The sequence below is a fragment of the Terrapene carolina genome, unplaced genomic scaffold (assembly GCF_002925995.2).
Source record: "Terrapene carolina triunguis isolate 2854851 unplaced genomic scaffold, T_m_triunguis-2.0 Scaffold95, whole genome shotgun sequence".
Lineage (NCBI taxonomy): Eukaryota > Metazoa > Chordata > Testudines > Emydidae > Terrapene > Terrapene triunguis.
In genome coordinates, this window is record NW_020664446.1 from 33,833,531 (window position 1) to 33,846,423 (window position 12,893).

A 12,893-nucleotide genomic window follows, 5' to 3' on the forward strand; every position below is an offset into this window, starting at 1 on the left:
TCCAGGAAAACAATACACATTACAACAAAGCTTAAACTTGTTCTTCATAATAATTTTAAAAACAATACTAGCTGCCTATTTAATTTTAAAAACAGCAGAAAATATCCACCTTTTCATTTCTTATAAGGAGTCTTGAAGTTTAAATCTCCTCAGTGTGATAGATATGCTTGCTTTGATCTGCTTAGCTCTTGGAAGTCAAGGGGCTCCGGGCTGCTGGCCCCGTGCTGCCTGGGATCCCTAGCACATTAGGGAACTTTTTCCTGAGAACTCCCTGTAACATTTCGGGAACCCCATTTGGGAACCACTGCCCTATAGTATAGGGTAAAAGCGCACACAAGACCAGATTTCACAGGGGGAGACCCGATTTCACGGTCCGTGATGTGTTTTTCATGGCCATGGATTTGGTAGGGCCCTACTTACAGGTGGGAGTACTTTCTCATCCACAAATAGGCTGCTCTGCCAAATTGGCTGCCTGCTATATGTAACGCTTAATGTTTTTCCTACTGTTGATAAAGCGAAACCTTTGTTACACTTGGCCCATGGTGCATGGTGGAGGTGAAGGGAAGATATGCTGCAGTCTGAATAGTAGTACTTTCAGTGCATACAGATCATGAGGAACAAATAGTACACAGAATCTATGTCCAGAAACTGGGGTTTGGTTTGAGGGATGGGCTCATGAGCTTTTAAGCAATAAAATAAAGTATCACTAATTCTTTTACTTTCTGATGATGTCTCGAGATCTTGGAGTTAAAACTACAGTGCTGGTGTTTTCTCCTCTTTTGTCAAGAAGAAAATGTGCCATGCCAATGTAGTTACTTAGCAAATTTGAAGCAGCTGGCCAGTCTAGGCATCTTAATTTCAGCACTTTTATCGATGTCAAAGATGGGAAGGCAGACACTATTTCCGGAGAGCTTGTTTCCCAAATAAAGAGCAGAGTAGGACAAGGGGGAGAGGAAAGGGAATATAGCTGTCATGCTGGCAGTGCATGACTCTCAACTTCACTCTCCTGTTCCTTTTTCATTTCCCCCCAATCCATTTTAATTCGCAATGCTAGGATTCAAAGTAGATGAAATTCAATAAGCATCCTGTTTGAAGATGTTGTGATCTCTAGTGCCAAGTAAGATAGATGTTTTCAGTAATATATTAATAATATCTGATTATATTTCTCTGAAGAAAAATATGTTTGAGGAAGTGCCTAGAGGCTTGTTTTTCAGTTTCTCTGAAATTTTGTTTTAACTCTGAGGTTTCATGAATGAGCTCTGATCATGTCCAGTAACTGTAATTGGTAGGTGCAAGTGTCCAGCAGTCCTTAGGATCAGGCTCTGATCTTGTAAACTTTGCTAATTTGAATTTCAGTTCTGTAGATACTCTAAGTAATATGATTAAACTGCGATATTTATAGCACCACTCTTTTTTCCCCCCTTTCCTAGCATTTCCGTGGTTCGGAATGGATATTGGTGGAACATTGGTTAAACTGGTCTACTTTGAACCAAAAGACATTACAGCGGAAGAGGAACAGGAGGAAGTAGAAAACCTGAAAAGCATTAGGAAATACTTGACTTCCAATACAGCCTATGGTAAAACTGGCATTCGCGATGTCCATCTTGAACTGAAAAACTTGACCATGTGTGGACGCAAAGGGAATTTGCACTTCATCCGCTTTCCCACTTGTGCCATGCATAGGTTCATACAGATGGGTAGTGAAAAGAACTTCTCCAGCCTGCACACTACACTTTGTGCCACGGGAGGCGGGGCTTACAAGTTTGAAGAGGACTTCAGAACGGTATGTGGGAAATGCACATAATCTCACTAAGGAGCATCTATCTGTGAGTCCTTCTCCAAAACCAAATACGAGAGAATCTTTCCATTAACTAAAGTTTTCAATAAAATTACCTCTTTGTCACTCCTAGATGGTTACGTTTTTAACTTAAAGAATTGCTAATTGGGAAGAACTATTTAGAACAATACTTCCTTAGGGTGAGAAACTTGGTGGATTGATTTTAAATAAGCAAGCAGACTCTGATTTAAATAATCAATTATAATCCTGTTTTTCATTTGTACTTTTTAGTTATTTTTTTTAGTTATTAAAGAGAGGTTGATTCTCTTTGGTTGGTAATCATTAAAACATGTCATCAATTTGCAACTATGTATAGCCTTTAACACTGAATTTGGTATTTTTCTTACTAACCAGGGGGATTTATTTAAGCAAATACATTTCTTATTTACTAAATGATTAATTTTTTTGCTTGTGACTTGTTTCAAGGTCTGTTTGGATAGAAATTTTAATTCAATTAAAAATGCACCCAAAAGCATTTTAAAATTATTATTTAATGAGTTAAATAAGGCTACTGTAGATCTGCTGGATACATAAGAAAAAATAAATTTCTCAAAACATGTTTTGCATTTAAAACCAAGTGATTTATTACACAAAGGAAATATCTGTTGTTAATGAATTGAACTAATTGTTTCTGGTCACCATGTCCTTCAGGAGTTTAGAATTAGATCTCATCATCACACCTAGTTTTCATTCTTAGATTGGAAGAGGAAAACAAACTTTCCTCCTTTTTTCAAATCCCAGTCAGCTTCTTAACTTTGAATGAACTATAGTCATTGATTTGAAGTAGCTGAATAAACTTAAATGAATAAAATATTCTATCTCTATCTGAAAAAGGCTGCCAAAAGCTGTTAGCACTGCAACAGACGCTAGTTCCAGGTCATTAGCCAGTGCAAACAAATACTGCTTAATTTTTTTTTAATTAATTTAAATGATTTTAATAGATTATAGTAAGTTTAGGCCTTTAACAGATATCATAATTTCAAATTAAATTTTAAATGAGTTTATTTTTAAAAAGAAAAATATGTTTAAATTTTAAAAATCTGATTTTTTTTAAATAATTGATTTTTGTCCAACCTGATGAGAAAAGGGGGAGGAAATATTTCTGTCCTACTCTACCCTTTTGCAATCTCTCGATGATGGATCCATTTGTTTTGATCTCCAGTGAACTGTACTGTGAGTCCAATCATGGTCATCACATACAGCTCATAAGATTAATATGTCTCAAATTTCTAATACTTACAGGTGCTCATCTTGTGTTCTGGGCACCTATCTCATACACTAAAATTACTAAATAAGCAAAGGACTTCCCGTAAATATGTTCATCTTGGCTCACTCTCTTCTCATCAGCCTTACACAAGAGAAGGGGAAAAAAAAAAGATGGCCGTTGCAGCCTCCAGGGAAGGCTAAAAAATGTGAGTTCTGACAGCTTGAGCGGGTGGGGGAAGTGAGTTTCAATTCAGAAGACCCATCCTAGAGAAGACCCTGCCAGCAGCTCTCTGTCATTTGTATTGAGGGAGCTCCAGTGCCCCTGCTGATCTCAGCTGCAACCCTCTGTCACAGGGGGAGAGCAGTTAGGTCCTAAATCAATGAGAGCTTGATAAGTTAAAGTCAGCACTTTGAATTCCTTCCAGAAGCTTGTTAGAAGCCACGGCATCCCCCAGAACACAGATCTGAAGTACTGCCAATGTGTAACATCACTTAGTGCAGAATGCTGCAGCCTGCTTATTCAGCTTTTGAATCATCCTGAGTTGTATCCATCTGTACAGTACATTATGGCAGTCTATTTTGAGCCTGGATAATAGTGGCAAGGTCTCCATCAGAGAGAAAAGGTTGCACAGTGGCTTATTTTGTCATGGACCACAGTTTAAGAATCTGTGTCCTGAAGCATTGCAATGTCATTCTCTGAGTTTCTTGCACACCTGATACTTTTACATGCACACTGTAATGAATTGTAATGTATAACCTAACTATAGGGATGTATATAGCAAAAATTTAGATGCATCCTTTCATAGAAACAGTGTTTAATCTGATTGCATGCATGTAAATCCATGGAGCTATGTATATTGGTAAAATGCTTTGTTTAACCTCTGTAGCCTACTTTTGTATTTTTTCCCCTTGTAACATTCATTTTTGTATTTCATAACAGTATTTCTAAATATCCATGAATTGTACTATCTAGTTTCCTTCAGGATTGCATAGCTGTAGCAGGAAAGTGTCTGCCCTATTATTGCAAAATAACACTTTCATATCCAAGCAGTAGTGTGACTTTTAGTATTGCTGCTGCTTTCTTTTATTCCCCAAAGAATCACTACTTCTTGCCTGTTTGAGAATCGGGTTCCAAATCTCCCTTCTAGCTTTAAATATTTTCCACAGATTTGATCTCAAATACCCTTATTCCTTCCTATTCTCTCCATTTAACTTTTCAGTTCCCCATTTCATATCTCTCCACAGTGATTGGTCCTGCTGTTCAGCCTACTCTTCCATCAGTTGGAATAATGGTTGCCACATTCATAAAACTAAAGAAGCTGGTGAAGATTTCTTAGAAAGGGGTGATATGTTCTTAATTTCAGGTATAGATGAAGTGGTGAGTGGATACATATTACTATTCTACAGATACATTACCACCCCATCCAATCCAGGTGTAGATGTGTAATTAAAACAATAAGTGATAAATATTACACTGAAAATAAAACGATTCCCTTACCTCAACATCTTCAAAATGTTAGGGGCTAAAACATCATTTTAAAATCAAACTTTATTTTTGCCGAAGTTTATGGGACCACCTGAGAAGTGGTATAGTATAGCTTCTAGGGCCTACAAACACTTTTCCTGCATTATTGGTCCTTGCCATAGTGAGTCTAAGCACTCCCCACTGGCTTCCACAAATCAAAAGGGACAAAGGACTGTGCATGTGATCAGCAAACCTCATCCAGAATCTCTGTCTGCAAAACTGGGTGGCACTCAACTGGCAGAAACTACACACTTGTACCTTCTTCCTCAGACACTCGATTCAGAGGACCAGAAAAACTAGAGCTACACTGAAGAAGGTTGCCTGATTGAAAGCAGTCCAGTACCATCACCAAATATCTCACCATTTGGAGCTGTTCCAGTTCTGAGTTGCAGAGGCAGATTCTTAGAGGTGCTAAGCACCTGCAATTCCAAATAAAGTCAGAGGGAACTGTGAGTTCTCATCACCTCTGAAAATGAAACCTTTAGTCTCAGAAACAAGGAGGCAGGTAAAAATCTCCTATGCCACAGTCAGCTGGATTGCTATCTAGCCTCCCTCTCTGATGTAGGCTGTTTGTAAACCCTGGTGACTTAGGACAGTGCAGGAGAAAGGAGTGCGTGAGGATCATCCCGTTGTCCTGGGCAAAAATGATAATTCCCCAGGCCATTGCTGCAGTGCTTCTGACATTTGAGCATTTTCCTTGGAGTTCTAGGATCCAGCTGGATCCATTCATCTCTTAAGCCTATTTCTGTGGTTTCACTTATCAGCCAGAGGGCAATATATAATCCTCAGTGAGGAACATGAACAAGAATGAGTTAGTAATATGGCAGAATTTTCAGCTTGGCCTTTTTCCTTCCTTCCTGAATGATTTTACTGGTTGCATTTGCTTGCAGGCAGCACTGCTGTTCCTGGGAGCTAGCTGTGCTGGCAGTGTTTCTTTACATAGTTTGTCGCTCAGTTATGACCATTTTTCATTGGTCTGTATTAAGTCAACTTCTTCATGAGTAATAGGTCACAGGGTAGCTGGATCCTGTGAGTAGACTGGGCCCAGCTCCCTGTTGTCAGTATTTATTAGGCCCAACTGAACCAATTAAAGGTGGGGAGGGCTGTACCTGTAGCGAAAAAGGCCTGTAAGAGGGTGGAATGAGGAGGAGTGATTGTGGCAGACTGTGCCTGGGGAGAGAAACCACAGAGGAATAGGCCTAACTCCTGTGGTAGCTTCCTGGAACTACCAGGTGCCTATGGAGGTTGCCCTGGGGGCCAGTGTTCCAGAAGGGAAACAGAATTGGCTGAGAGCAGAGCTGGCAAGGACTGGGGTGCTGCAAGTGGCAGGATTACCTGAGACCCCACTGGCAGGATAGGCCATGAAATCCTAGGACAAAGGGAGAGCTGAGGAACTGTGGGTTTTGGGGTTCTTTGGGTGGGTGGTCTGTTACACGCTTATGTTTGGACAAATAAACTCACTTAAAGGAGAATGGGTGTGTCAGAGAGTCCTTGTTAAGCTGTGGAGGAGCCCTGCCATTTCACCTATGGTGGAAAGCTGAGGTACTTTGGCCCTGGTAAAAGGGAAAAATTAGGTGGAACTTTGGTGCCCAGTGAAGAGGGGGAAATCAGAGGCAGGGTGCTGCAGAGTGACCCTTGGCTGTGAAGGGGTGCTTAGGTGTCAGGCTCCCTATTTCAGGTTATGTCTGTAAAGAGGACATGGGATTCTTTGCTTGCTCACCTGCAGTATAAATCCTTTGAAAATTCTTTACCTTCTTCTGGAATACCCTGTCTATCCAAAATGCATGTTTCTTCCACAATAAAATGCTTTGTAATATAACAAGAAATAACTCACTCTGTCACTTGGCTTATGTTACAGAGAAAGTCTAGATGAAAGACACTTGAGATGTGGGGTGAGAGATGTGCCTCCAAATCTTTGACATTTCTATAAAAAACTGCCATGTTTCCCTACCATATTTATTTAGCTTGTGAATTATAAATCTGACATCAGAACCACTCCCATTGCAGTTAGTGGCAAAATTCTTATGGATTTCAGTGGGTCTAGATGGGGACCTTGTTCTCTATTCCATAGAGAATCAATCTAATAAGATATCCCTGGAAGCTTTTTAGGCACTTTACCAAGGTGGGAGTGAGGAAGGTAGTTTCTAATCTTTTAAAATTGATTTGTAAACACTCTCTTTTAAAACAACCTTAGGCATTTTCAGGCAGATTCAAAGTGTCTGTTTCTAGGAGTGTATTGTTAGTCACTGCAATGGAAAGTAATAGGGTTAGACTGATTTCTGACAGATGGTGGATCCTGTCATGTCCTAAAAGCTTAAATATTTCCGTATTAAATTTAATGAAAACATGTCCATATCAATTATTTCTAGTCATTTTAAGCTGGAATGATATTTTTGTGTGTTCATTAAAATTGTGAACAATTATAAATCAATACACTCAGGAGGTGCGAATTGTCTTGGTGTACATCTGTTAATTTTATAATGTACATCTTACCTACTTTTTAAATAATATGAAACAGTGGAGCAAAACTACACATAAATGAGAATAGGGAAAGTCTGCTCAGTGATTATTTACTACATGTTTGTTATTCCCAAAAGGCTATTCTTTGTTATTGATGGAATCTTGTTCTATACCTTCTATGCAGGGCTTGAAAAATCCACTTCCCCACACCCATTAGGAAGATTCCCCAAAGTGTGCCATCAGCTATTGGAAAATCTGAGCTTTCGTTTTAAAAGCCCCGATGATTGCAAAAATAACCTTGATGTGAACAAATTATTGATGGGTGCCATGCTGACTGCATAAAGGCAGCTCCCTATGTCTCTATTGCTGCTCATAGCTCTCCAAGATACAGAAGAATGGTGTCAGTTTTACCACTGTTGTTCAGAATCCTTTGGGTAGCTGTGATACTGACAAAATTCTTGTTAGTTTTACTCTTCTTCTGCTTGAGAAGGCTAGAAGCTGTCACCTTGGGGCAGAGGAGTCAACAGTGGAATCTTGGGAAAGGTAAAGTAGTGAAAACTCTTACTGTCACCATCACCCTTAGTAGCCAGGAAGCTCTGGTGAGGAGAACAGAGAATGCTCCTTTCTTCGCTCCAGCTTCCAAAGGAGGTTGGGGGAGAGAGGATCTTAAAAGTTATCAGATACCTGCTATCTGCAGGCTGATATAAAAGATGGATCCTCTCAAGGGGGGAGGGAGGTCCAAGAATAGCACCCTGGTAGGTATCCTAGCCACCTCCCCTTTCTCAACAGCTTGGAGTGGGACTGTCCTTGAATAGTGGAACCCCACCCATCATTCATGTCAGTCTGTTTCTAGTATGGCTTGTTCTTTGACTTGTAAGTGTATGGGCAGATTTCCAAACTCTGTATGGGGGTGAGTAGGAATGAGGTAAACTAGAAGAGAAGTAGGTTCAGAGAGATTTTTGTGGAGAAGAGGCAGAATATTAAGGGAGGAAGTGGAGAACATCATTATAGCGGTAAAGGTATACTGTGATCTGTTATACAAAAGAAAATGGGAAAAATTAGAGTGAGGCCTGGAAGAGAGAGAAGGCATAACAAAAACCAGAGCTGTAGCAAGTGGGGCTATTGCAATTGATACAATTGGTTTAAAAATGCACTTGCAAAATATTAAATATTAGAAATAAGTTTACATATTTCCAAGAAAAATCCAAAAAGGAACAACTGTAACTTTAAGCTATATTTAGATGGGATTCTAAAATTCAGATTTTATATAGAACACCCAAAAAAATTGTGTAAGTTTGAATTGGTTTTGAAAACACAAATACAATTGAATTTGTATATAATGTGTCTTTTTGACTTCATTTAAAAAAAAAATGCCCTGGCAGGTCCTAATGAGACCATTTATTTTCTTGCAAATATTTCAGGTTTATCCATTGATGTTCCTGAACAGGGCTGAGTCATCTTATGCTTTGTTATTGGAGTCTGAGGGCAGGTCTACACTTAAAACGATGCAGCTGCACCTCTGTAGTGCTTAAGTGAAGATGATCCTACGCCGACAGGAGAGCTTCTCCCATCGATGTAGCGCTATATATGCGGGTAGGGTGGGGGGAGGGCTAGGTTGATATAACTACATTGCAATGGGGTGTGGATTTTTCACACCCCTCCGTGATGTAGTTATACCAATATAGCTCTGTAGTGTAGACCTGGCCTCAAACACGTAATTTACTTGCAAAGAAATTTCTACTCTGATCCAGCATGGTCAGACTTTCCTGTGGATAATTATTTTACTAATGTCAAGGACTTAAACCTTCCCAAAGAAGCAAGAAATGTTCCCCTATACTGGGGGGGGGGGGGAATCAATCAGTAAAGGCCCCATTCACTGGGTCAGCTGCCACTTCCCTGGTGGCAACTGTCTGGTGTCATCTTTCTCCCTGGAGTCGAGTCAATTTATACCCCCCTTGGGTGTGACCGGTCTCCCTTTGTTCATTATTACACCTGCCAGAAAGGCCTTTATGAAAGCATTTGAAAAACATACTCTTTGAGCAGGTGTACTATATTTGGGGGTGGGCATGGAGATGGAGTAGTCTCTGTTCTACAAACAGTGGCTTTTGTAGCATCTGTTGACTTCTCCAGCACACCACTGTACCCCACTGTCCAACCCTGGAACCTGCCTATCTTTGGAAATTACCTATTGTAGGGAAGGCATAGAATATGGCATTGCTCCCTCTATGATCACACTAGTTTCCAAGCTTGAGATAAACTTGTCTATAACTTCCTGCTCCTGATGGTTTTTCAGGCCTTCTTAAGAACCTCTCTGTTTTGTGGCCATCATAACTGTTTCCAAAACACTCCAATAAAAATGTAATAGGAGGTCCCAAACAATGCAGTAACAAAAAACAAGAAATGGCTCCCACTTTAAACAAGTAAAACTCACTGTAAACTTCACAAGCTCCAATCTTTCCCCTCAAGAGTCCTGCTTGTTTGTTCAGCTGTTTCATCCTCCCAACCTAAAATGATATTTCTGTGTGTGTATGTTGCGAACTGGGGAGACGCTACAATGGACAGCAGAATCCTTGTTATCAATAACTTCCTGGGGAGGACAGCTTCAGCCAGAGGGGAACTGGCTTTGTACATTCACTTTCTCATGTGAAAGAGGTGATAGAAGGCTGGAAAATATCAGCAAATGCACTGAAGTTAAAGGAGACCATCCTTATTTACTGTAAAAGCTTTCACACAAATCTTTGACCTTTATCATGCATTGTGTACGAAACTTTGGTTCTTTTTCAGCAAAACTGGGTCTTGGAAGGTTGAAGCCAGGATGGATCAGAATGTGGCAGAATGATATCACCAGAAAAGAAATAGACCTACTCAATACCGTGGTTGAGGTCTAAGGCAACATCTTTTTTTCTGATGTGGGCAAGCTACTTGAGTCTCTTCTATGAAGAAGGATAGATTTTTGGTTAATGAACAGACCTGGTTCTCTTTCTCATGCTACCACTGACTTATAGTATGATATTGGGCAAATAAAGCTTTCTGTAATTCGGTTCCCTCACCTGTAGAATGTGAGTAAGTAATACTTACCTCATAAAGGTGTTCTGAAGCTAAAATAATTAATGGTTATAAAGAACTTTCAGCCTGCTAAATTCAGGGGCAAAACTTGTGACAAAATATGTTTTGTAATGAGATAAAATAATTGTTCTCTAGTAATTTTTTTGCTGGGAATATTGTGTGAGAAAGAGAGCAGAGGAAGGACTTTTTTCAGATGATTGTGCAGCAACTGACCCAGCAGAGACACCTGAAAGCAGGGCAAATTTCCATTTCCCTGTTACCATGGATTGAAACTTTTTCATCCCCTGGGTGCAGAGAGCAGATCTGTTAGATCCTCCTCTACTTCCCCTACATTCCATTTCTCTCTAATGGAGCTCTGGATGGATCCCAAGAGTTGCAGAAATTAGAATTTTTGCTGTCAGAATCATAATTTTCTTCCCAACATTCTTCTTGATACTGATACTTCAGGTTGTTATTTCATTCTTAGGGCTGTGTTGTTATACTTTTCATTATATGAAATTGACTTATTGGAGAGACACAGACATTTACAGATTATTATTATGGTGCAATGTTGAATGAGATTTTAAGTCCACAAGTTTTTGAAAGTCAGAATAAAGGGTCATATAACTACTAATTATGGCCCCTTGTTAATACATATTATATCAGATGTTTATTATGCAGCATGTTCACACAGCAATGAACAATGTGTGATGTGAGTTACAAATAAAATATATTGGAAAGTAACTATATTTCATTCCACTCCTTCAGTAATATAGAGAAAAGTGAATTTTCCTTTGTTATTTGTGCATATTGCATCTGTCTACAGATGCATCTACAGTATGTAGTATTTTGCCTTCCTGCATCTGTGTTGTGTGACTATGTGAGGAAATATCCTTATAATATATGCACATATTGGGAGAGGGTTATGGTTACTGTAGGAAACTTTACTCTGAATTTGGAGCAATTAAAAGTTAACCTCAGGGTTGCATTTAGCAAGACAAGAAAATTGTTTCCTCTGTAATTGATGAGGGATGGTGGGGTTCATGTCTCAGGATGGAGCACATCTTTTCTGGTTGCTGTTCATTCAACCAGAGAAGTGGCAATCTAATAACTGGGGATTGTTCCAAATCCGCATGTTTATAAAGCAGCTTTATAAGGCTACTTTTATAAAACTTCTTTAAAATTTTAGTTTTTCTAGCTCCTTTTCATTCTCTTCATTCATCATGTAAACAGTGCAACCTAATACACCTGAGCAGGGGATAGTTATATTTTTTTCTCTCTGCATCCTTCCCCCATATTGTTTACTCCCTTGATATGGACTCAACCCCTGTGTCATCTTGAAAGAGATACTTTCCACAGAACTGTCCTATTATACAAGCAGGAAGCAACAGTCAGTCTGAGCCTATTAAGTAATATGTTATGACAAGCTTGAGTCCAGTCATGGGTGGCTTATGATGTTTCATAGGAAAACATCCTTTTTTAGACAAAAGTTATTTTATATCTCTTCTTGCCATATTCTTTCATTATCAAGGATTATTTCTATGCACATGGGATTAGTTTCTTACATTTAAATCATGGAGAATAATGACTTCCAATATGTGTTTTCATGAGACATCCTAAACTGATCCACCTGTATAACCTAAGGAAGAAACAGCTTTTTAAAATCTGTGGATAAAAAGATGCTGTAGAAGTGTAAATCCTTACTAATAATGTTTCTGTATTTTCTGATGTGCCAATAGCACATCTTACACATTTAAATTTTTTCCCTACTTTCTGTTTCATAAAGCATGGACCGGGGGATCGTGGTATTTTAGCTATGAAGTTACTTAAGTTTAGATTTTAATGAAGTGTTTGATTTGAATGTTTGAATAAATAGATAACTGCATCCTGGGAAATGCTGCTGTCTATGCATGTCAGATACTGTTAAACAGCTGCAGAGTAGGTTTCCCTGCAGAGTTTTCTGATTAATCTGAACTCTGACTTGGTGGCAGCAGTTTGCCGTGCAAGTAGTCCAGAAAATCTCTTTAAGGCAAAGGAAACCTGAAGCTTGTACTGCAGTGATTTTCAGCTTGTGGTCCGTGGACCTCTGGGGCCGCAGACTGTCTAAGATTTCCAAAGAGATCCGCACCTCCATTTGAAAATTTGTAGGGGTCCACAGATGAAAAAAGGTTGAAAACCGCTACTGTACTATATAGTACTGATTATTTTGCGATATGCCTGTTGTTGGGCAGACAACAATCTATTTTTACTTGACTTCTGGCTTAAATAGAACTTTGGCTACTTGAATAGTGACACATTATGCAACTCAAACAGTACAAAGTGCTTCATCAGAGCCTTTTGCCCTTCTCTGTGTTGCATGTGTTGAACTAACAAATGTTCATTTATTAACTTCTTGGTCTCTTCCAGATTGCTGACCTGCAGCTCCATAAACTGGATGAGCTGGACTGCTTGATCCAGGGCCTGCTGTATGTTGATTCTGTTGGGTTTAATGGCCAGCCAGAGTGCTATTATTTTGAAAATCCCACAGATCCTGAACAGTGTCAGAAAAAGCCTTACTGCCTTGATAATCCATATCCAATGTTGCTGGTTAACATAGGCTCAGGGGTCAGCATCCTAGCAGTGTATTCCAAGGACAACTATAAAAGAGTTACAGGGACCAGGTAAGGATGCTATATATATGGGGTCAGATTATTGCCACTTCCCTCACTGTCCCTCCATAGAAGACAGCTTGGAGATACATCAATCCATTGCAGCTGCTGGGGAGCCTTTGCCAGGGACCTAGGGACCCCAACTGAATTTTTAAGTTGCCCTCTCCTCAGA

At 39.5% G+C, this 12,893-nt stretch overlaps 1 protein-coding gene across 2 annotated transcripts in view; it reads left to right on the forward strand.

Annotated features, from left to right (window-relative positions):
• Positions 1–12,893, forward strand: part of PANK1 (pantothenate kinase 1) — a 38,475-nt gene that overhangs the window by 14,624 nt on the left and 10,958 nt on the right. For both annotated transcript variants that reach the window (XM_024197885.3, XM_024197886.2), the window contains exons 2-3: positions 1,431–1,783; positions 12,480–12,733. In XM_024197885.3, coding sequence (XP_024053653.2) covers positions 1,431–1,783; positions 12,480–12,733 — 607 coding nt within the window. The remainder of the gene's footprint in view (positions 1–1,430; positions 1,784–12,479; positions 12,734–12,893) is intronic.